The sequence below is a fragment of the Cheilinus undulatus genome, linkage group 11, assembly GCF_018320785.1.
Source record: "Cheilinus undulatus linkage group 11, ASM1832078v1, whole genome shotgun sequence".
Classification (NCBI taxonomy): Eukaryota; Metazoa; Chordata; class Actinopteri; order Labriformes; family Labridae; genus Cheilinus; species Cheilinus undulatus.
In genome coordinates this window covers 47152553-47177181 of record NC_054875.1, presented here as the reverse complement: position 1 = coordinate 47177181, position 24629 = coordinate 47152553, and the positions used below count along the sequence as shown (strand labels likewise).

Sequence of the window (24629 nt, the reverse complement as noted above, 5' to 3'; positions counted from 1 at the left end):
TTGAGAAACACTGATCTAGATGACTGATTGTTATTTCTTAATCTAAAAAAAAAAAAAAGGTCCAGATATGAATTTCATGCATCAACAATTTGCTAAAAATTGTTGCGATATGATTTGTGGTCCGTATCAGTGCTGGTTTTAATCACTGAAATAAACAAGATTATATTTTTTCAAATGTTGTATTTAAAACACATGGTATCAGTAAAGTACAGAAAAGTATGAGTCCTTTAGTGATGAGCTTAACCTGTCAGACATGAACCGTCATAAGGAGTTGTTCTGAATCTGAGGTTTGTTCTTCTTCAGGAGAAACTCGGTGGAGGAGCAGGACTCGTACCGAGGACAGCCGGGAGTCTGCGGCCTCACCAACCTAGGCAATACCTGCTTCATGAACTCTGCTCTACAGGTGAGACTCAGACTGAATCCCTGTTTTATCACTCCTATAAACTCTGTGTTTCACAGATCTAGAGCAGATCTCATACTGCCGACCACAGGCGGTCATGAACAGAGGAAGTACTGGTGTTGACTTACAGCTATGATGCCCTCTAGTGGATCTCTGCGCTGTGTTTGGAAGCCTTTAACATAACGGACGTGATAATAGTTATCCTCTTTAACACAGACGTCACTCTTCAACACTCTTAGTCTTTACTGATGGAGCTGAAGCTCTGAGCCCACCAAATCATACTCCACATGTAGATTTCTATCCTGACGTGGTAAACAGCATTTCTCTGTGCAGACAGTAAATCCTTGATCCCTCATAGCTGTCCTCATTGGACATACTCAAATGTAAAGATTTGGACCCTAGCTGATCAGCAAGACTACTAAATAAGTAGATACATATCTGAAAGAAGAGATCTAAGGGTTCAGTTGGCCTTTAAACTCTGACTGACATCAACACTGTGTTAAAATTATTCTTAAAGTCTTTGTCGTCTCCTCATTTCTCCCTGCAGTGTCTGAGTAACACCCCTCCACTGACCGAGTACTTCCTGCAGAGCTCGTACCTTGACGAGCTGAACTTCACCAACCCTCTGGGTATGAAGGGAGAGATCGCTGAGGCATACGCCGACGTCATCAAACAGATGTGGTCGGGGAGGCATTACTCGGTGGTGCCGCGTGTCTTCAAGGTACAGCAGTGTTAAAATGATGAGTTATAACTTAATAAGGGATCATTTGAAGTCTGAAGTCTTTAAACAGATTCTGCTAAATGCAACTTTGATAAATGTTGTTCAGTGCTGAGTTCATGGATTAATGTTGAGTCTTTATCAAATAATATAACGGTTTAGACCTGTACTCTTTCTTTAAGGAGACGACATTGTATTAAAGTGACCCTTTTTCTTTCTTGGCCCTTCTTTATTCTAGTTTAGGCAAAACTTTGTCAGTGGGTCCTGTTTAAAGCATTTGAAACACCCCCCCAGTTTGACTAACTCTTGCTGATTTTTAACTGGTTAGATTCTTTGATGAAGTTTTCCTCAGCGAAGTCTTAACCAATCAAATCAGGCCATTTTACACTCCCCAGCCTTGGGTGTAGGGGCCAGTCAGTTTGGTTGTGTCAAAGACTAAAACTAAGGATATTTTGTCTCTATTTGTATTTTATTTAGTTTGTTTTTTAAGCGCACTATATGGTTTAAGTTTTTTTTTTTTTTTCTTTAGTGAATTTTAGTTTTTATGTAGTTTCAGTTTACTAAAATAATTTTCACGTTTTAGTTTTAGTTATTTAGTTTTAGTTCACTATAATCACCTTGGTTCTGTCTCCTTATCATGAGAACCTCGCCTGTGTTCAGAGTTGAATCCAATGGAGTTTTTCATAATTGACCTTTATTTTTAAAGAAATCCTGTATTATGATTTGAAGATCTGGAGTCAAACCTTTTAATCATGTTGAAGGAACCAAATTCAAGTCACAGTTTAACCACCGCACACTGAAAAGTAGCTAGAAATAGCTCAGCAACAGTTGATATGAAAGGGGCTCTCTGATTAGTGGGTCCATCGTCTCCTTCAGTTGTGGCGGTGTAAACTAAATGTTAAAGACTGGTCGTTAATCTGAACTGGTCTTTATAAACATGAGGCTGTTCCTGCTGACATCTGCGTTTGTGTGTCTGTGTTTGGTGCAGACGAAGGTTGGCCACTTTGCGTCTCAGTTTCTGGGCTACCAGCAACACGACAGCCAGGAGCTGCTGTCCTTCCTGTTGGACGGTCTGCACGAAGATCTGAACCGAGTCAAAAACAAAGAATACATCGAGCTGAGGGATGCTGATGGACGGCCCGACCAGGTGAGCTGAAACATGCTATGCTGGCTGGATGGTGTTTCTATTTGACATTTGGTGAATATTAAAACAGTTACACTTCAAATACACCTCACTCCTCTGACCCCCAAACACATGCTCTGTCTGCAAATGACGATAGTCAGTCAGTCTTTGTGATTCCACTGCACACACTTTGGTTCACCCCAGCATGTCCCAGGAGAAACACTAAATTCAAGTCTGTTTTCAGTGCTGGCTGTGGCCTGACCATGTCAATCCATGTAGCATAGATCGATCCAAACAGGAGGAAGAACGTGCAAAAATACAACACATGCACAGATTTATCCATGAAATCTTACATCCTTTGTAGAAAACATAAATCTTTTAACTCCCTAATGTACTCACTCATGGTAGAAGGAAAACATCACTGAATAAAATTAAAGTGAACACCAAATCAACCTAGGAAATGCAAAATAATATGTCGTTTACATACTATGGAGAAGATGGAATTTGGGGGTTAGACTGCAGAAAAACCACTTGGAAGTGACGTGTTTTGTTTCCTTCCCGTCCCACAGGAAGTAGCCGAGGAAGCATGGCGTAACCATCGGCGGAGGAACGACTCGGTAATAGTAGACACATTCCATGGCCTCTTCAAGTCCACACTTGTCTGTCCCGAGTGCCACAAGATCTCGGTAACCTTTGACCCATTCTGCTACCTGAGCGTCCCGCTCCCAGTGAGCAAAGAGCGTGTCATGGAGGTCTTCTTCGTGTCCCTGGACCCGTACGCCAAACCTGCACAGGTACCTGCCCCCCCCCACAGAATTTAAACTGTGATATCAAACTATTTAAAAGTGTGTGCACTTTTATTTTAGTGGGTTTTTTAAATCACAGATATCGTATTGATGTGAATGTTTTTCCCTGCAGCATCGAGTTGTCGTTCCTAAAGCAGGGAAAGTGTCTGATCTTTGCTCCGCCCTCTCAGAGATGACCAGCGTTCCCCCCTTACAGGTCAGCGCTCCGTTTGTGTATAAATATGTTACTGTTAGTAATGTGAGGTGTTGATTACTTCTGATATTTGATTAGTACTCCTAAACGGGTGACGTCTATAAAGATTGACCTCTCCATAAATGTAAATCTGAGCGTCCTTCACTGACTGATGAGGTGTTGATGTCCTGAGTGCTTGTGTGTTTCAGATGGTGGTGGCTGATGTGTTCAACCATCGTTTCTATAAGATCTACAGCGCTGATGAATCTCTGAGCTGCATCCTGGACCGGGACGACATCTTTGTGTAAGAAATCTTTATATTGTCTGTGTTTTATGTTGGTTTGGGCTTTTCTTTACTAAAGCTGGGACCAAAAATCAGGCTTCTATATTTATTAAAACAGAAAAAATTAAGAAATGACAAATGCCAGCTTATAAGCAAATAGTCATGATGTCAGGACGTCCTGGTGAAGACCTGTTGGAGTCGAAACACATAGACATCCCCAGTTTAATAAAAGATCAGATTGTGTACGACAGAGCTGCTGTTTTAATGCAAAACAAATTTCAGATCTTGCATCTGACAAAGTATTATCAAATCAAAATCAAATCACATCAGAGGGCCTTAAATCTTAAGTTTTGGCTACTGTCTCCACCAAGGGCTCTATTTTCTAATATCTGGAAAGTCATTAGTTCATTTTTTGCTGTTTTATTGCTTAACCCTCTTCCTAAGGAGTAACTGATCCTGGTAACAATTTTTTTTTAACTTTTTGACCTCGTGTATCACTCACCCTCTTCTTTCTTCCATATTTATTAGCTGAATGGTCATCCATGATTCTAAAGATTGGACATTTTACTCAATTAATAATAATAATAATAATAATAATAATAATATCTTGAATTTATATAGCGCCTTTCAAGAAACCCAAGGGCGCTTAATACAATGTTTCAGTCTTTCACAGCGAGATGAATTCAGAAGAAACATAAAGTATTTCTTTTAGGACAACATCAATTAGATTTAAAGAAATTAGGGTTGTCAGGATTACATCATCTTCAAAGGCAGGGATGGAACGCTTTAAAGCATGATATTATTATCTTCAATGGCGTTGAAACAACAACATCTTTAAAGGCAGAGGATTGAATGTTTTTTAAGCTTAAAAGGAAAACATCTTTAAAGTATGAGAATAGAATGTTTTATAGACTTTAATAAATGACATTCTTTGAAGGCAGAGGATGGAATGTTATATAGACTTTAATAAATGACATTCTTTAAAGGCAGTGGATGGAATGTTTTATAGACTTTAATATATAACATTCTTTGAAGGCAGAGGATGGAATGTTATATAGACTTTAATAAATGACATTCTTTAAAGGCAGTGGATGGAATGTTTTACAGACTTCAATAAATGGCATTTTTTTGAAAGCAGAGGATGGAATGTTTCATAGACTTAAATTAAAGACATTCTTTAAAGGCAGAAGATGGATTGTTTTATAGACTTTAATGCATGGTATCTGTAAAGGCAGAGGAAAGAATGTTTTATAAGCTTTAAAGGAAGGCATCTTTAAAGGCAGAGGATGGAATGTTTTAAAAGCTATAAAGGAAGGCATCTTTAAAGGTAGACGATGGAATGTTTTAAAAGCTATAAAGGATGCATCATCATTTCAGGCGAGGATGCTGTTAAAGGATAATACTAAAAAACAGAGGATGGAATGTTTTATAGACTATAAAGGATAACACTACCTCCAAAAGCAGAGGTTTGAATGTTTTATAGACTTTAATGAATGGCATCTTCATAGGCATAAGATGGAGTGTTTGATAGACTCTAAAGGATGGAATGTTTCTGTGCTCTAAAGGATAACACTACCTTCAGAAGTAGAGGTTGGAATGTTTTACTAGTTTTAAAACTTGACTTCACGTTAAAGGCAGAGGATAAAATGTTTTATAGACTTTCAAGGATGACATCACCTTAATGGCAGAGGACACAAAGATTTATAAACTTTTCAGCATAACATCATCTTCAAAGAAGAGGAGGGAATGTGCTATAAACTTTAAAGGATGACATCATCAAAGGCAGATGACCAAGTGTTTGTGAAGCTGGGGATATTGGGGGCTTTTTTCCCTTCATTTTTTGTGAAATAATAGGCCATAGTTGGCAAATTTCGGAAAAGTGGCGGGAACTGAAGAGGAACGCTGGTTTCCCTCACTTCTTGCCACCAACTTTTCCAAAAGTTGCCAACACAGGACAGTCAACATAAAGGGCCATTGCTGGTATAAATAAGTTTCAAGAGATGAAGTATGCTTGTTTCAAAAATATGTTCTCATCCCTGAATTTTAAACCTGGATATTTTATCCAGCCCTGCTGACAGCTGAGTAAGAGTGAGCTGAAGCTCCTTTGTGAACTGTGACGTCTGTGTGGTCAGGTACGAGCTGAGTGCGCTGGACGAGCAGCAGGAAGAGGCGGTGCTTCTGGCTCTCTACCTGAGGGAGCGCTCTCACTACAGAGACTACGGCTCAGGCAGCAGCTCATACGGCACCACGCTGTTCGGACACCCGCTGCTGCTCAACGTGCCGCGTAGCAGCTGCAGCCGGGAGGCGCTCTATGCCCTATTTCTGCAGAGGCTGGCGTGAGTTAAAGACCTGGCTTTTTAACCATCATAACTTCCTGTTTCACTCATTTAGATCACTAAAAAAAAACTCAGCTGCTGGATTTTCTGTGTGCAGACGCTATGTACGACCTCCCGACCCCTCTGAGGAGCTAGAGGAAGAGGAGGAAGATGATGATGAAGAAGAGCTGTACAAGACTCAGACCAACGGGATCAGTGATGGTAGGGATGTCTCTGACATCTACAAGCCTCATAAAATTTACTTATTTATTCAACCTTTATTTAATCAGGTTAGTCCCACTTAGATCAGACATCTGTCTCATGTTGTCGCCTGTGCTTATTACAGCTGTTTAATCTTCACTCTGATTGGTTCTTTGTTCTCTCAGATGACGAGCAGGATGACACAGAGAAAGCCAGACCCTTCCAGTCTGATCTCTGCTGTGGTGATTCATCATCAAACAACCAATCAGACGACACCGCTGCAGCAAAGCCCCAACCCGATCAGAACCACACCCAGATCTCATTGGACCACAGCGACGGGGACACCAACAACGGCTCGGAGAACCCGACTGAGCCGCTGTGCAGCGCAAACACCTCGGACACAACAGAGGACGTGAATCCCTGCACAGACACAAGCGAGGCCGCAGACACCAGCTTAGATCCACCTCTGCTTTCTAACACCACAGAAGAAGAACAGAAGGAAGAAGACAAGCAGGAGGAGGCGTGCTCACCCAGCACGACAGCCAATGAGCAACCGGCAAAGAGAAGGGCGTGTCGCAAGAGGAGGAAGAGTCTGTTCACCATCCAGGCAGTCAACTCCAACGGGACGACCGAGAGAGGGATGGGAGAGGGAGGGAGCGCTGTGTCTTTTAGCTGTGAGTCTGAACATGTATGATTCATGTTTTCACTGTAACAACGCTAAGGTGGGCAATGTTTTAGATGCTTTCCAATGTTCATGTCTCAGATTCAAGATCAGTTAAAAATTAAAGCCAGTGCTGTGGTGTAAAACACTGCCGTTCCTCTCATGTCCACTAGGGGCTGTAATCCATCCCCATGATAAATTGAACAGTTACTGTCTGGTTTAAAAAACATTTTGGTTAGAGTATTAATGTTGTTTTTTAGAAACACATTCTGCACAAGTTACAACTGTATGGGCTGACAGGGGGCGTAGAATGTGGCTGCTGTTTTTTTTGTTGTTTTTTTTTTTAAATCTTGAAATGGTGGAATCACAGGATCAGATCTTTGTAGAGATGTATGGTGCTGTGTAGACTTTGCAGGGTTAAATTTGTGATGAACTGTTCCCCTCTCTCTGCCTATGTCTTTGTGTCTGCAGCTCAGCCGTACGTGGCCATCGACTGGGACCCCGAGATGAAGAAACGATTCTACAATGAAAATGAAGCCGAGGTCAGTGCGAGCTAAACTGGAAACAAAATCTGTTTTTTCTTTTTTTGTTTGTGATTAAAAATGGTCTTTTTTTCGGCGTGTCTGCAGAAGTACGTCAAACATGGCAGCATGGAGGTCCCTCAGCAGCAGACCACGGTGCAGCTGCAGGAGTGCATCGAGCTGTTCACCACCGTGGAGACACTGGAGGAGGAGAACCCATGGTAACACACGCACAGTCATAATGTAAACAGTACAGTACATAAATGGTCATCGGTTCACCTCTGCACTGTAACTTAAGTCCTGTACCAGAACGTTTCAGTCTGAATTTGTCCACCAATGAGAGAGCAGTATAAAACCCTGGTGTGTTTGCGTGTTCAGGTACTGTCCGGTGTGTAAGAAGCACCAGCTGGCCACTAAGAAGCTTGACCTCTGGTCTCTGCCTGAGGTTCTCATCATCCACCTGAAAAGGTTCTCCTACACAAAGTTCACCAGAGAGAAGCTCGACAGCATCGTCGACTTCCCCCTCAGGTACGCACACGTTTACCCCGTTCACAGCATCTAAAAGTTATTATAAGATCTTGAAGATTAACCTCAGAATGCTGCTTCGATGTTTCAGAGAGCTTGACTTCTCAGGCTGCCTCCTGAGGAAGAATCTAGCCAATGGGGAGCCTCCGAGCCGCTATGACCTCATCGCCGTGTCCAATCACTACGGAGGACTCCGGGATGGTCACTGTAGGTCCCTTTGGTTGTTTTATTTTATCTGAGCGTGGTTCATGTGTGAAACTTCCACTACCATGTACCTGCTCACTGTCATGCCTCCCTGCCCTGCAGACACCAGCTACGCCTGCAACAAAGACAACGGTCAGTGGTATTACTTCGATGACAGCAAGGTGACCTACGCCAGAGAGGACCAGATTGTGGTAAGAATCCAAAGTCACAGGGTTACTGCAAAAGCCAACTGTTCAGGACAGATCATTCATTGTAATTACTTTGTTCCATTTGATACTGTATTAAGCTTGTTAGTAAATGTTTTTAAATCTGTAAAATGTCCTTAAGTGCTTAGAAAGGCGCTTATAAATGAATGGTATTATAAAAGTTTTTTTAAAAAGTCTTATTTTTAATTATAGATGATCTAAAATTTCAGACTGGCTGTGGATGCCTCATGTCTGCAGACTTTATCAAATATACACAGTCTCATTAGCATTATTTTGATTTGGAATCACTCTTCCTCTCCCAAAAAATTCTCAACTTTTTGGGGAAAATTAACTACCTCTATAAACTAACTACCTCTGTATCACCTTTGAGTTTTGGCTAAATTCATTATGAAAATTCTTGAATACTTCAGGGGAAAATTCTGCAAGGTAATTTTTATTTCGATTCTGTTATCTAAAACTTGAAAAGCTGAAACTAAAGCACGTACAAGAACCTTAAATAAATTTGCTACCCACTGAAAACAGCTCAGCGACCCACTTTTGGGTCCTGATCCCCCAGTTGAGAACCACTGGTCTATATGATAATAAAAGTAGACATTAATAGACAAAGTTAACCCATTAAAGCCCAAAAACACAAATTATAGATAAAAATTCTTATTTTTTGGAACTGAAATAATTATCTAACTTTCTACTTAAATCCAAAAAATCCAAATGTCCTTAAAATGTATCTCATTTGATACATTAGGTGTTTTTGGTAACTGATAATCCACTTGAGGGCATTTTTATCCTTTATCAGATTGCATTCAGAAGTTTTTTTAGTAATTTATTGATCATATTGATTAGATAGAGGTATCATAAAAGTATGTATCGTATATGGTACAACAGGCTTTGAGGGGTTAATGGTGTTTCTGCCGCCCTGTTTTCCTCCAGACCAATGCTGCCTACGTCCTGTTCTACCATCGACAAGACAAGATCAGAAAACCCACGCTGCCCGCCCCCAACACAACCCCCGCCTCCTCCACCCAGCCCGCTAATGACATCACTTCCTGCAAAGAAGACGATGCAGAGCTGGGTGCCGTCTCGTACGTCACCATGGAAACGGACTGAAAGAAGCTTCAGGATTGGCTAAAGGCAGTGGTGATTAGCTGTTTAATTTTTTTCTTCATCAGACGGCCTTCTCTTTCTTTTTAAATCACTTTTTATGTTTTTATTTTCAAACAGCACTTGAACGTCTTTCTTTTATTTTCCTCCACACTTTCTGAAATCTTCAGATCTCATGTTTGGCGTTTTGGCGTGAAGACGTTTGTTCTTTTCTGTAGATGTGAACTCTCGACACTCAGGTAGTTTGATGGTTTTTAGATTTCAGACGGTAAAGTTAAATCAGATGTTTAATGTCAAATCATAAATATGAAATCCGGTTTGATCCGGCTGCGACAGGGAAAGGACGTTAACTTTTTTATCCTCCGTTTTTGCTTCAACCCTGACTTTTTTTTAAGTCTGAATGCTGTGGAAAAATTTTAGACCACAGGCATTAAATATAGTGAACCAAACACTTCAAGAAAGGATTTTTGCTTTTTAAATCGAGTTATTTAGAGTTTTTCCATGAGCCTGAAAATAGCTCTTATCTCTCTGAATAACTTGTTTTAAAACAAGAAAAATCTTTTAGACAGTATTTAAATTCTTCCTTATCAATAAAGATTATTGAGGGGTTTTTTTTGTTTCCAGCAGCATCCAAATATTTATTTTTTTCTGTATCAGTTTTTCTGATAAAAACAGCTTTTTTTGTGCCGACTGAATAATGAGACGTTTACTGCATAAAACTACAATAGTTTATTCAAAGTCCAGATAAAACATGATTAGGTATAAATGAAGCCTGATACTACAGCAAGTTTAGACATGCATAAAAAATATAATATAAGGTCATGGTGAGCTTTATCGTCCCACATAGTGAGACATTTGTCTTTGGCTCTTATCCTCAGCAGAGTTGAAAATTCACTGTCCTACACTCTCAACATTAAACAAAAGAAATTTAGTTTGGATTAATTTCAGAAAACTCTGAAAAGATTTTTTAAAAATTAGGCTCTTGAAGGACCAAGAAATCAAATAAGTGCCAGCCCTGCCTTATTTGCCTTTTTCCAACTTGCCAATGCCTTTAAAAAGAGAAAGAAAAAAAAAATTTAAGGTACAAAATTAAACATTTAATTGCATTTCTGCATGCAGCTCCATCAATACCGTTACACCTGTTTTATAACTACAGGACATTTGCTTTAGATCGATATGTGATCAGTAACCTGCATTCAGCAGCAACAAAACGTACATGCAGACAGCAGAAACTGGGGGGGCGCTGGTTCCTGCCTAAAGTGCATGTTTATTTATTTATCAGTTTTTTTGGGAGCGGTGTTGCATTTAATTACAGTGCAACTGATGCAAAGTATGCTAGACTTCTAGCTATGGCCAATTTGCAGTTCTTGTCCCTGATTGGGTGTTTCAAAATTTTCTTTTAAATCATGATCTAGAAACATAATGTATGATGGGTTATTTGTGCCTAAAGAGGAACCTTTAAATAAAGAGGACCCATTAATTCCTGATAAATAAGGTTGAACATTTTTAGACTTTGGGATTATAAAGTCTGGTTTTCCAAGAAACCAAACTCAGAATTTCTAAGTTTAAAAAGTCATTCATGTAATAATTATAAACTCAAATGGTGCAAGTTTTTGTGAATTTACAACATTCAAACCCCAAAATTAACGTGAAACCAAACTGAAACGGTTCGGATAACTTCAGGTTAAAGACGTTTTGGTTCACATAAATGTATGACTTTTTGAACTTGAAAAGTCTGACACGTTTTCATGTAAATAAACAGATCCTTTTTATTTTCTTGAGTGGCCTTAATAAGTCGTCGTAATTCTAATATTTTTTTGGTCTCTAATATTTCTATTTGCTGAAAATCCATCTGCGAAACCATCAAAAACAATGGTAAACGCCAGCCGATGGAAGCTCTGGTTTGAGGTAAACAGTAACAGGCAATTTGTTGTTTTGATTACTAAAAAGGCCAGGCAAACTCCTGCATGATGTTAGATAAAGCATTTTTGATGTTTCTGTACGAGTCCAACGGCACTCAAACTCTTTTTTTTTTGACTCGTTAAGTAATTACAACTTACAGATGAAAGTCAGTTATCTTAAGATTCATGAATGAAGTCTAAATATCCTGAGTAAAACCTCAAAGTCGAGTCATGATGCCAAATGTATAAACACAAATATGATTTGATTCTATTGGTGAGCCAGCCAGGGAGCACAGCGCTGTTCTGTGCTCTCTCCAGCTCCTCTACCGCTGAAATGCAATGTGAATTAACAGATGAGGACACTGAAATCCCGCTGTCATGGACAACCAAAAAAGTATTTTAAAACTAGTTTTGTAATTAACCACTACATTTATCCTTTTATCATATTTTTATAGTTATTAAAGCAATTTCAAGTATTTTATGCAGTAAAAGTCGGTTATTTAGGTGGCTCAAACACACGTCAATAGTAGATGATAAATTAAACATTCAGGACTGCAGCTCTACGAGGCACATAGTGAAAATAACCTCCAAACAAACCTCCGTTTGAACCGTTCTCTTCTTCAATATTAAACTGATTTAATATCAGCTCAATCAGTACCCTACAGTGTCTGCAGACAAATCAACAAACTATTAATTGTACATAAAGCAGATTATTTCTCTACAGACTTCAGTAGAAACCTGTTCAATGGACCGAAACGCTGCGTGCTGGGGATTATGGGTAATTTAATTGTGAACAAAGCTGCCAGGATGAGACGTTTTCTGTATATTTTTGGTCATTTTATTTATTTTTGAAACGAGTAATTTCAGCTGTCGTGTGACTACAGATGTGTTTGTTTTTCTTGGATAATTTTGCTGATCGTCTGCTGCGGGGCACAAGAATCTTATTTTTCATATTTATAGATCAAATTTGTATTCAGAAGTCAGATTACTGGACAGGAAACGTTTTAATTTTCTCCGGCGTGAGCAGAGAGACGTAGGCTCTCCACGCCAGCTCTGTGTACAGTATTTTTCTATTGTAAGAAATGTATTATTAATATTAATATTTCCATTCCTGGGAGGAGCAGGAGGGAAGCGTGGGCTGTTTCTTTCTTTGGTCTTCCCTGTCAAATATCAGATGAAAATATTTTATTGTACTTTCAATCTTTTGATAAGAATAAAAAGAGAATTATTAACATGATGATGACTCTGTGCTTTTTCGTATTTCCACTATAACTGTGAAGAATGAGGGCAGCAGTGAGGAAAAAACATGCTTGCTTTATTTTGTAAGGTCATACCAGGGAAGCAGCCAACTTCGCTCACTAAAAAGATGACTATATCGTTACTCGTTAAAAAGTAAGAATTTCCAAACGATTAAATTTTAAGCATTTCATAAAAAAATTTATTATTAAATATTATAAATATTATATATATTAAATCTCTAAATATTAATATATAAATATTAAATTTATATATTAAGTCAACAATTTAAAACTTAAAAAAAATGTTAACTTTGTATGTGTATATAAAGTACATATTTGTATGAATGTATATATCTTGTATCTATGAATATATAAATGTATGAATGCACATGTCACGTGAATATATGTACGTAGCTATATATATAAATGGATGCATGTACGTATGCATTTCCTCCAAATCTTTCACCAAAATGTTTGACAACTAAAGTTAAAGTTTAAGTCAATCCTACTTCAAAAAGCTTTATTTTCAACATTTAAAGTTATTTCTGTTTTACCAGATCTTGTTTTTTCCCTTTTAATAAATCAGACGTTTCTATTTTTTAAAAGTTTTTGTATCAAAGTATTAAGTACTCTCATTGTGAAAGCCTTAATGTCCACCCAGCATGCGTGTGCAGGTTTTTAGTGGTGAAGGTCCCCAACTGCCCTCAGTTTAAAAACTAAGATCTATCTTACCCCGTTCATGCTTAAATCTTTTCTCTACGAAGGTGGTGATGAAGTGCTCTGCAGTAAAACACAGAAGAGAATCTGGTTATTCATATGGCACTTTTTATTGATCCGTTACTCTCAGCTCACTCTGAGTAATTATTAATCATAGATCACTGGTGTAAAAAACACAAAGAGAGTCCGTCGTCCTGCAGGACCAACATCATGACGTTTAAACTTTGTTCTGTCCTCCTAAAATGTCCCAATGGTCTTTAAACATCTCATTTCTGTACCAACAAACATCTTCCTGCGAGGATTTGTCTGCTCTGCTGGTTTCACTGAAAAGACCTGCGACCCTGGAACGACTGGAGAAAGATTCAGAGCTGCTCTAAAACGATCTGAAACACAGAATACACAAACCGGAACTACAAGACTAAAAAGGAGTTCTTGACTTTGTTCTTGACTATGTTACAGCACGCCGTGGTGCATCAGCTACACACGTTTGGAGTTCGGTGGCTAAAGTTGAGGTCAGACCAGAGATTTGCTACCCAGTGACAGTGTTCCAGCCATGTGAAAACAAATCTGTCCATGAGGCGATTCAGTTTGTTCAGACGCCAACAGCTGCTTTTAAAGCATAAGGCACATCGCGTTTTAACAGCCAATCAGTGACCTCGCAGCCCAGAGAAGAGGTCAGCTGGTGACAGGATTTGCCTGATCAGCTGAGTCTTCAGGACACCGCCTGTAAAAGTTACTCAAAATAAAACCTAAATTCCTCCTCATATCACAAAGCTGCTGAGTAAACGTGGCATCAAAGAGCGCTATCAGTCCCCCCCGGTGAAATGATGTTCGGTCATGTGTGTTTACTCTGCTTATTAAAGAGATTTCAATCTCTCCAAACAAACCGACGGCTCAAAGAAGAGAGACACTGGCTAAAGATGGGATATCCTAGGCCTCAAACTCTACATAAAAATCACCATCAGCCCCCTGGTTGTACTGCTGAGGCATCCATGGACGCTCCAAAGTCTGGATCCTCTTTTTATTTATGTTTTTGACATAAGCAGAACACCAACCGCAGCGAGTTATTCACCGTCACTGTACTCACTCAAACTGCACGTTATCTGCAACTACAAAGCAGGCACAGAGAGAGGGAGTGGGACCTGAAGAACAAAGAGACGTTCCTTTTGAAACCACATTATCATGAACCTTTGGTCTGATCTCAACTTTAGAAAATTGGACTGAGAGTTTTATTCTAAGTTTTGTTTCTTGGTTCCAGCGGGCTCTGATTCAGTTCTTAAGTTCTGAGTTCTTGAACCTTTTGCAGACGTTCCTCAGCTCGCAGCCTCCCGTTGTTTTCAGGACATCCTGGACTTGAGGTCCTGGCTGAAGAAGTTTCCAAAGTTGAGGTCTTTGGACATCAGCTCCTCCTCCACGTTCTCCAACGCCCACTTATGTTCCACGATCTCCAGCGCCTCCCACTCGCTCTGAAAAAAAAAACAAGACCAAAAAAATTTAGAGGAAACGTGAAATCCTGCATTTTTGTGCAACACCCTGAATCTTTGAACAAGCCGATGTTCCAGCTAAGACTTCAGTTTTTATCTGGAGAACATCATCTTTAAAGACAAGGGCAGAATGTTGGTGAAGCTGAGGATCTTGGGGCCTTTTTCCCTACATTTTTACAAAATAGAAGGGCATATTTGGCAATTTATGGAAAAGGAAAACCCTCGCTACTCGCCAGTTCCAACCAGTTTTTCAAAAGCTGCCGACAAGGACAGTCAAGAGAAGGGAAAGCTTGATTTATATCTAATAATAATAGAGGGATGAGGTATGCCAGTCTTTCTGAAAACTTCTGTAAATGAACATCCAAAACCAACAACATGGGCACCATTTTGGCTGGAATCATCACGTTATCAGAGTCTAAGAATCTGGAGGTAATGAAAAATAAATGATAGTTGAATAAGCTACTCTTGGCGCCCGTAAGGTCAGCCTAACTTTGGTGTGTGATTTGAATGTTTTAGTGCAGGATGAAGACAAAGTTGAGGACTTCAGAAAACATGTGGATGGTCACGTACACCTCTAGTGACACTCATGTTTTCAAGCCACATAGATTTGGTGGACACAAAAACACTCGTCATAGATTCCTCTTATGAATTTAATCATCACCTTTTTTTTCTTTTTTGACACAGAATTGTTAAAAATCTCACCTTGAATGCCTTGTTGGGGTCAGGGGGCATCGCCATGGCAGCGCCGGTCATCTGGTCCTGCATGATCCGTGATTGGTCTGCAGCTGCAAGTTTGATAAAGAAAATTAACCAATAAAAACTGGCAGCAGGGGTACAAAGCAGAGCTGTTTGTTATTGTGGGAACTAGCTGCAGTTTGCTTTCACCTGTATTTAATTTAGACTGCAAACATGCTACGTAGCATATTTTTATTTGTTACAATTACATTCTAAGCTAAAAAACACAAATAGCTATGATAGAAGATGAAAATGTAGACATATGGGCACAATCTCAGTGAGTCAGCCATATTTTAAAAGCTCTTACAACCTTGGGTCTTTGTTATGAGGCCCGCTTCCTGTGTTGCCTGGATTTGTCCAGGTTTTTCTGGGTTTTGTTTTGCCTTCTTAATCTTCATTGCAGTTTTTTGTGCTTCTGGGTTTTTATGATGTCTTTCTTGTTTTTATGTTTCCCCTGGGTAATTATGAGGATGGGGTTACAATGCTGGCTGAGTTTTTCATTGGTTCTTCTGATGTTGGGATTTTATCTTCTTGTTGTGTTCTTATGATGCTTTTTCTTATTTGTGATTCTGCTTATAGTCAAAGCACTTTGTAAACCTCCGTTTTTAAAGGTGCTATACAAATAAAGATATTATTGTTACTATTATCATCCCGTACTTAGGTAAGTTGTGTTCTGATCTATCGTGCTCCAGACTTTAGGGCTTGAATGTTTACAGGTGCCAGCCTAGGTTGCTAATATCAGGGGTTCACAACCTTTTCAGCCTGTGACCCCCAAAATAAAGGGGCCAGAGACCAGGGACCCCACTGAACCTGAAGGCGATTGAACACAGCCATGCACATTCAAGAACAGTCATGTGGAGACAAGGCTGTCCATAAAGGGGATAAATGGGAGAGCTTTCTGGCGCCCAGCCAAACTGGGGACCCATGGAGGTTAGCAAAACCATGGTCCATTGTGAAGTTAAGCTGTAATATTTCATATTTCACCTTAAAAAATAACCACTTTTATCAAAGAGCCCTCTTAAAAATTCAAATTCCCTTTGTTAAAAAAGAATTAAAATGGTTTAAAAATTGCTACAAAGGGTTAATAATGGCAAAAAATGGTGGAAAAGGTGGGGTGAAATTGGATTTTAAAAGTAGCAGAAACGGGTTAGAAGTGGCAAAAATGAGAAAAAAAATAGTCAAAAGGCAAAAATGGTGGCAAAAATTGGCATAAATAGTGGTAAAAAGGAGTTAAAATGGGGTTGAAATTGCTTTATATTGGCAAAAATGGGTTAACTGAGAAAGAAAAAATAAGCAGATATTGGAGAAATTGGTTAAACTAGCAGTAATGGACATATAAAATGGTAAAATGTGGTTAAAATTAGGGATGCAACGGTACTCATTAAAATATTGAACCATTCGGTCCGCTCTGCACAGGACAATACGCCCTTACAGACCACGGGTTTTCAGTAATTAATACTGTAATTGGAGCTGGGTTCTCATTGCAGCTCACACAGATAAGCAGAAATAATGGGTCAACAGAGGCAACATTGAGCTTAAGTGGCAAGATTTGGTTTAGAAGTGGCTAAAACAGGCAGAAGAAAGTGGTGGAAAGAGTTTAAAACTGACAAAAATAGGTGTTAAATGGTAAAAATGTGTTAAAATTGGTGGGAAAAACGATGAAAAGGGGAAAAAAAAACTTTGACAAAATTTGTATAAAGTGGCAACAGTGTGATTTAAAAAATACTCAACTTTTTAGGGCAACTGGAGACCCCCTCTCAGTGTCTCACAACCCCCAAGGGGTTCCCGAATCCAAGGAGAACCACTGGCTAATATAATGTGTGTACGAAGTTCATAAAGACGGAAGAATAATTACACTGCTCATGAATTCTATAAAAATGTATAAGTGGAAATCATTTCTGAATTGTCTTAGATCATAATTATGAAGGTACTGTGATCACGGACCGTTGTCCTGTCCCAGGATGAGGCTGTACATGCTCCTCAGCCCAAACACGTTCAGGAAGTACCATGACGCCGAACTCACCCTGAAACGACAAACCAAAGATCAGTTATCGATTTAAAGACACAAACACTAAATATTAAAGCCAGAACGTGAAAAATATTAAATATGTAAATCATCGGGGTATTATTGGTTTCAGCAGATATAAAGATTTCTCTCTTCAACTGTCCAATAAAGACAAAAAGCCCAAGAATAATCTTTAAAAATCCTACTCTACATGAATAAAACAGCATTTAGGTCTGAGTTTCTTAGAATGATTATTTCAACAGGTTTTAATTGATCATCAGTTTGATATTTTAGGCCTGGGTTCTACATCATTGAGTAAAAAACAACAGCAGCAGAATTTTTCTAAATACAAAGACTCTCCATTTTGGATCATTTAAAGGTCACATATTATGCAGAAATCACCTTTTCAGGCTTTTTAAATAAAAATATGTGCCCTGGCCTGTCCACAATTCCCCCAAGAATCAGAAAAATCCATTCCCTTCCCTCTGTCTTTCTCCACCTTTCTGAAAAATGTGTGCTGAAACAAGCTGTTGTCAGATGTTCCCCTCATGATGTCATGTGGGGAGTTGCTCCCCAGGTTTGGTTGACCCTCCCCACTTGAAAGAAAGTTCCGCCCTCCCCCTTTTTTTTTTTCTGGACATGCAAAAATCCAATACTGGAGTGTTTTTTCAGCAACAAACTTCACAGGCATGTTTTGGGGACCTCTGAGACCAATATAAACTTGTCTTTAAAGGGTAAAAGATGTGACCTTTAAACCATTTTCACTGATTAAAAAAAAAGGTTTATATCTGGATATTTGGACCTTCGTATTATGCATTCATAGTCCGATGATAAAATGAGACATTTATGGCGTTATTTCTCACCAGGAGGCATCCAGAGACAGCAGGTCGATCCCTCGCTGCAACATCGGCTTAAACCTCAGTGTGAGAGGGAACGGCACCTTCGCTGCAACACAAAAATGTTGTTTTTTAAAACCCAGGAAACATTTTATACAACCAAAAAAAAAAAAAGAAAAGAAAACATGAAGAAGCACAAAGTCATTAAAAACAACAGAACAACGTTACACAAGCCGCTCTGTGTGAGTTTAGCAAAACATCATTAGACCAAAACTGGCTGCAGAGATTTTGGATCAAGATGAAAATTAGAGCATCAGATTTTAATGCAGGATTAAAGCAGAATCTATAAAACTGCTCAATAAAAATGGAAAAAAGAACCACAAGTAAATCATGCTTTTATACTGAGCGAAACTGAATGGGGTTTATAATCTTTTGATGGCGTTCAGGACAGTCTGCTGAAACACTCACTGATCACGAATCCAGAGAAAGCCCAGTTGATCCATCCACCAATCAAAATCATGGGGAGGACGTTGGTCAGATTTCCCTTCATCATGTCCGTCACCATGCTGGAGTCTGGAACACAAACACACTTTTACATCAGTCAGAGCATCAGTGGGTTAGAAGAAATCTAATGAAGGAGTCTTCTGCCCCAGTGCATGCTGGGGATTCTCCCTTAACACTTCCTGTGGTTCCTTTAATAGATCGTCCTCAGAAGATGAAAACGGGATTATTTATCCTTTAACAGCAGTATGAGGTCTGAGCCAATCAGGGACAGGACCAGCGAGGTATTGGCTGCCAGAGGTCATGTGACCATGCTGTCTCTGCCTGTAGTTTAATGTCTGATTCCGTTGGAGAAAACAATAAAACTAGGTGCATAAGACGCTCTTTAATCCCCACTTTTAGTGGTGAGTGATACTGGATTTACCCAGTTTAAACCAACAAGTTTACACTCAGTTACCATGGTGATGTAGCCTCAAAACTTACTCCAAAAAACTGACTTTAGGCTCAACAGACCAAGGTTACCCTCTAATCTCCAAACCTGGTACCTCTCAAGTCCTTGTCGCCGTTTTATTTCAGTCAATAAATAAGTAAACACGAAATAAACCTAACAAAGAAATATACCGTGCAGTTAAAGGCAAAATAAAATCAAATACATGAGGACACACTGTTGTTTTTTTCCTCAGACTCGTACCAGTCATGGGGTTCTTGGGGACGACCTTCCTCTTGACCCTCTTGAAGAAGCCCGTCTCTGCATTGTTGAAGTAATTTTTCCTCATGGCGAAAGACTGAAAACAGAGAAAACACCTCGCTAAAATCAACACACTGAGATGACAGTTTCATGATTTACATACCAAACAGCCTAAAACACAAGGTCTAAATACTCTAATCACTCTAAAAAAATTTTTCAAAAGCTACATATACATATTTACTTATATGTGAACATATATTAATAGATAAATGGAATTACTTAATTAACAGTGGTACAATAAATACATAAATGCTAACACATATAAATAATTAAAAAATAAATTACAAATAAATAACATAAATATTATAAAAAATAAATACTAAAATATATATAAAAAAGAAATAATAACACTTTAAAAATAAAATAAATACAAATCATAATAACATAAGTATTAATCATGATAGAAATAAATAATGAAAAATAAATAGCAAAATAGTTACAATAAATAAGCAATACAAAATAACAAATAATAAAATGACAAAAAAAATTATATTGATAAATGTAAAAAAAACTTATCTAACTAATAGTACAAAGATTGGAAATACTGAAGATTCTGTATCTTAATCCTAAATAATAATTCACTGTCTTTGATGGGCAAGCCTCACTGTTAACCCCTAAATGCCTACTGCATCATATTTGATACACATTTTCATGGGAACTATATCTAATCAAAATGATCAATAAATTACTTCTAAATCTTTTTGATTCAGGCAGATAAATTGTAAAAAAGCCCTACAGTGGATTATCAGTTGCCAAAAAAGCCTTAATGTATCAAATGTGACACAAAAATATATATATGTAAATATATATGTAATTTCACAGCAATTTTTCTTTTTTTTGGTTTGGTTAGAAGGTTAAATAAATATGTCAGTTACAAAAAACAGAATTTTCTGGCTATTTTTTGAGTTAACAGGCGTTAAGGGGTTAAATTCTCCTGTGGAATCATAGATGATGGTAGTATAAAAACAACATGATATTTGGTTTAGTGAGTTGTTTTGTTCAAATTTTTTACATTTATAAAACTTATGTGAACTACTGCCTCTCTTCGTTGTCGACTTTCATAAACTTTGAATGAAACTTTTGGCTTGTACACCTTTGATATATTAGAGAATAGTATTTAAATAATTCTCCTAAATATGATTCCTGTCTGTCTGTTAAAAGGTTTGTGTGTCTCGTTTTGTCTCCGTTTACTCTGCCAGCATCAGTTTCATTATTCAGCGTGAGTTTTTACCTGGCGAGGAATGTACTTCCCATTCTCTCTGAGGATGCGACTGCGCAGGAGCACCTGACTGAACAGAGACACGGGTGAGTGACATCACATCCCAGCTGACCAATCACAGAGCTCGACAAACACAACAGTTTAGATACTTTTTGTCCCAGAGTGTTCCCGTACAGAATAATGTCTGCTATTTCAATGGTCGAGTAAATTATAACCAGTGGTTCTAAACTGAAAATAACTTACGCTATGAAGTCTACGGAAGCACATAGTGCACATTCATCTGTGTATTTTATTTTACGTTGCTTCCAACAATAACGAGTACATTTGGGTTGTTTGTTCCAGATCACGGCTGATTTATCGCACTCCTTTGGGATATCAATGCTGGTTTTCACATGTTAATGCTAAATTTCTTCATATTCCAAGAAAACAGCCAAAATGTCCACGTTATCACAGAAGACATAGTAAAATCAAGCGTGTGCCTGTCCTCTCAGAGCTTCTGTAACGATGAGGTTTTTAAATGTGTGTGTTGTCTCCAAAGGAGGAACCACTGCAACGAGGGATGTGCATTTCATTTCTTTGATTTTCTAACATTTTTAGTTGATTTATAATAAGAATTTACCCAGCATTCAGCTTCTGTTACTGTGGTATTAAAACAAGAATTCAGATTATTTGATTTTTACAGGAACTGTATCAGAGTTTAAAATCTGGAACTTTGAAGACCCTCCCTCAGCAACCTTCAGCAGAATTTCTAAAAATGTTGAGATGAAATCAGATAGAGCTGAAGGACAGACTCTTTTCAGACCCTGCGGTCTCTTACCTGTCAGAAACCTGCTCCAGGTCGATCTTCTTGTCGCTCTGCAGCAGCTGGGTGACGTAGTGACGGATGATGCCCACAAAGAAGGTGATGAAGACGATGGGCAGGACAACCCACAGCCGGATGCTGGAGTCCAGCAGGAGCTCTGGACCGGCCATCGCTCAGTGCTCAACCAAAGAAGGATGAGGAGAGACGCTCTGATGGACGAAAAATCTCAATTATTTCAATGCTTGAAACAATGCTCACATTTTTAAAGTGCATACAGATGTGATTCTCTTTTCTTTTTAAAACATAATGATTACAAAATTTCATGGTCACCACTCTTTACAGCAACAGGGAGACAACAATGACGTTTAAAGAGGAACTGTGGTGAGCAAAATTTCTGACCTGTGACACAGACTGAGAAAAAAACTTTGAAACAACGATGGAATGTAAAATAAATTTCTAACCGGCTCTCAGGCTGCAGGACGGCATATTTTCTTCCTTCCATCTGATAAAAACTGAATCAGGAGAGTTTAGTGAGACAGGAAGACTTAACACGCTATTCTCTTCTGCCACCATCCCCGCCATGATACCAGAATCTCTAACCTGATGCAATAACAATAAAAACCAAACATTTAACATACAGCTAGCTAGCTCCACACATGTCATCATGAGGGGAAAATCTGACAACAGCTTGTTTCAGCACACAATTTCTGAAGGGTGTGTGTGTGGGTGTGTGTGGGGGACGGGGGGGTATCTGGTACTTTAGGCAGTGTTAATTTTGGCAGCTATTTTTAATTTTAGTTTTAGTCTTTAAATGAAATGCATTTTAGTTTTAGTCACATTTTAGTCATTTCTACCCTTTATAGTCTTATTCTTTAGTCCATAAAAGTCCTCACATTTTAGTCTTTACTTTTAGTCCAAGCAGTTGGTACCAAGTCATACTAGTATGTTCTCTGCACCCTGCTAAACCTAGAGTCCCTGCTTTCTACAGCTGAGAGGCAGAATAGCTGCAGATGCATTGTTTTTTGACAGATTTACCCACAGGGAAGAAATATCATGGATTTTAAATGTCCAATGAAAACTAAATTACATTTTAATCCAGTTTTAGCCATCACAGATCTATTTTTGTTCATCTTAGTCTAGTTTTAATAATCTTGATAAAAACTAAACTTAGTTTTTGTTAGTTTTAGCCATCACAGATCTATTTTTGTTCATCTTAGTCTAGTTTTTGTCATGAAAAAAAAGGCTGTCGACAAACATTTTTAGTTATAGTTTTAGTCGACGAAATTAACACTGCTTGGGGGGATTGTGGACAGGATAGGGGCACATATTTTTGGTAGAAAAACCTGAAAAGGTGATTTTAGCACAATATGTCCTCTTTAAGGTAAAAGGCATTCGGCTTCATGGTCAGCCCTTGCTTTCGATCTGTACTACTAACTCCTCAGAGGCCTTCTTTCAGATGTAACCCTCTGTATCTGTGCATTCAGTAGTCCTGTTGATCAGTTAGGGTTTTTACAGTCTACGTTTTGTGTTAAAAATGTGTATAGTGGCTGCCCTCTACGGGTTAAAACCAATTGAATTTTGTGAAAAAATTTCTCCTTGCTGATTTGGTAACTTGTGCCATAAATTTGCTTCTTGCAGCAGCACTGGATTGAATGTGGAGTCTGGCATGTGAAGGCGAGCTCAGCCAATCAGAGATGTCGCTGTGACACTCTGGTGTCTTGTGTGTAATGTGCTGTAGACTGGGATTGTAAATGAACTATGTTTTTCTCAACACAAGGTGGATAACATGTTAAATTGTGTCTTCTTCATACCAGGTTTCTCCCTCAGGTAGCTCAAAGTAGGTCTACCTTGGATGGTTCTGTCATTATGGCTAATAATCAGATCTAAAAAGCAGCACAGGTTGAATGATGATGTGGCTGATTAGGGACGGCAGGAAGAAGGGAGTGGGCGTGTCTTATCCCCCCTCCCTCACAGCCTTTATAGCACCACAAAGACATTAAAAACATGTGATGTCTTAAGGGTATTTATAAACTCCAGAGTGGATGAACCTCTGCTGAAACTGGGCTTTAGGTACTCGTTAAGCTGTCTGGTAACTGGAAACTTGCTGAGACATTTAACACCCAAGCAGGGCTGCTAGTTTCTTATTTCTTTTAATCATTATTCTAACAGAAAATGACTGAATAACCTGGCCAGTCCTGTCCTTGGCTGTCCCCTGGACTCTACAGAGGAGGTGGGTGTCTTTGGCTGATGATGGAGGACTGTTATCACCTTTAAAATCCTGGTAAATAACACCTGTATATTTCACAATGATCTCAGTCTTCCACTTCATTGTGAAATCTTTTCTTCATCTTACGGCCTGAGCCAGACGGTGCAGAAACATGTTTGAAACATCAGTAGCTTGTTTTAATGCAGTTTTCTATGTTCTTGTTGACAGCTGAGACCAAATGTCACACGGATAAGTGCTTGAGTTACATTTGATCAGTGTGGATTTAGCATAAAACTTGCACTTCTGTATTTTTGTTTTACACAAAAATAAAAAATCTACCTTGGAATCGTGTGTTGTCATTCAATTAAAATGTATTTAGACTTGATTATCGCCCATCCCTACTTCAGATCCGTTTAAAGTGAAGAACTGAGCAGATAAATTCATGTTTCAACCACCTACTACATTTACAGACGAGTTTAGCTAGAAATCACCAGTTAACACGGTCACTCTTTACACCATAACACCAAGGGCCCAAGGACCAGCTAACAGTTCACCATAACACAACAGAGACAGATTATCAGAGTAAATTATAACACCGTTTACCCCAGCTAAGCTAACATCCTGCAGACACACGATGAATCCTGATAGAACTACCTCAAGCTAATGTTAGCATCGGCACCTGTTTCACTCACTAGAACGGTAGCTAAAGACGCTAGCATGCTAACTTAGCTAGCAACCCGTTCCACTATTTCACCAGTTAAATACAGATTCTTTACGCCGTTTTTCCCTCTGACAGCCCGGGATGTTTTGGATATGCTGACGGAATAACGGTTACTTTAAGTGTTTTAAAATGTGTGTTTAAAATAAACTTGTCTTACCACATTTATGAACTTTGAAAATTAGCGACGAGTCAAACACGCTCGGTGTCTCCTTCTTCCTTTTCCGTTATACCACGGAAGGCTAGTGGCGTTCTGCTTTCAGGCCCGTTACCGCCACCTACCGTG

At 38.8% G+C, this 24629-nt stretch overlaps 2 protein-coding genes across 4 annotated transcripts in view; one reads left to right on the top strand and one right to left on the bottom strand.

The window, feature by feature from the left end:
- Window positions 1-12371, top strand: part of usp11 (ubiquitin specific peptidase 11) — a 21766-nt gene extending 9395 nt beyond the window's left edge. Inside the window, exons 7-21 of the mRNA XM_041800389.1 lie at window positions 304-403; window positions 948-1121; window positions 2107-2265; window positions 2811-3035; window positions 3160-3243; window positions 3429-3523; window positions 5635-5838; window positions 5936-6039; window positions 6204-6692; window positions 7151-7221; window positions 7309-7421; window positions 7579-7728; window positions 7817-7932; window positions 8032-8120; window positions 9063-12371. Of these exons, the coding sequence (XP_041656323.1) occupies window positions 304-403; window positions 948-1121; window positions 2107-2265; window positions 2811-3035; window positions 3160-3243; window positions 3429-3523; window positions 5635-5838; window positions 5936-6039; window positions 6204-6692; window positions 7151-7221; window positions 7309-7421; window positions 7579-7728; window positions 7817-7932; window positions 8032-8120; window positions 9063-9239 (2350 nt within the window). The 3' untranslated portion in view covers window positions 9240-12371. The remainder of the gene's footprint in view (window positions 1-303; window positions 404-947; window positions 1122-2106; window positions 2266-2810; window positions 3036-3159; window positions 3244-3428; window positions 3524-5634; window positions 5839-5935; window positions 6040-6203; window positions 6693-7150; window positions 7222-7308; window positions 7422-7578; window positions 7729-7816; window positions 7933-8031; window positions 8121-9062) is intronic.
- On the bottom strand, window positions 10211-24629 carry zgc:86609 (TMCO1/EMC3 family protein). Of its 3 annotated transcripts, XR_005992626.1 has the most exons (12): window positions 24504-24569; window positions 21881-21931; window positions 21435-21628; window positions 20630-20687; window positions 19342-19435; window positions 18618-18722; window positions 18177-18258; window positions 17253-17332; window positions 15276-15358; window positions 14387-14555; window positions 13105-13152; window positions 10211-10282 (listed from the first exon to the last, which is right to left on the bottom strand). XR_005992626.1 is itself a non-coding variant. In XM_041800390.1 (10 exons), the coding sequence occupies exons 3-10, from the start codon at window positions 21587-21589 to the stop codon at window positions 14427-14429; spliced, it is 786 nt and encodes a 261-aa protein (XP_041656324.1). In that variant the 5' UTR covers window positions 21590-21628; window positions 21881-21931; window positions 24504-24569; the 3' UTR covers window positions 13181-14426. The 3 variants fall into 3 exon arrangements, 2 of the variants coding, with proteins under 2 accessions (XP_041656324.1, XP_041656325.1); XM_041800390.1 differs by lacking the exons at window positions 10211-10282; window positions 13105-13152 and having other exon boundaries at window positions 13181-14555; XM_041800391.1 differs by lacking the exons at window positions 10211-10282; window positions 13105-13152; window positions 21881-21931 and having other exon boundaries at window positions 13181-14555; window positions 24504-24629.

Coding starts and splice junctions, on each gene's coding strand:
- zgc:86609 (XM_041800391.1), bottom strand. CDS start 21,589: ATGGCCGGTCCAGAGCTCCTGCTGGACTCCAGCATCCGGCTGTGGGTT. Junction 20,688..21,434: donor CTGGAGCAGGTTTCTGACAG/GTAAGAGACCGC, acceptor GTCTCTGTTCAG/TCAGGTGCTCCTGCGCAGTC. Junction 14,556..15,275: donor ACCCCAACAAGGCATTCAAG/GTGAGATTTTTA, acceptor TTTTTTTTTCAG/AGCGAGTGGGAGGCGCTGGA.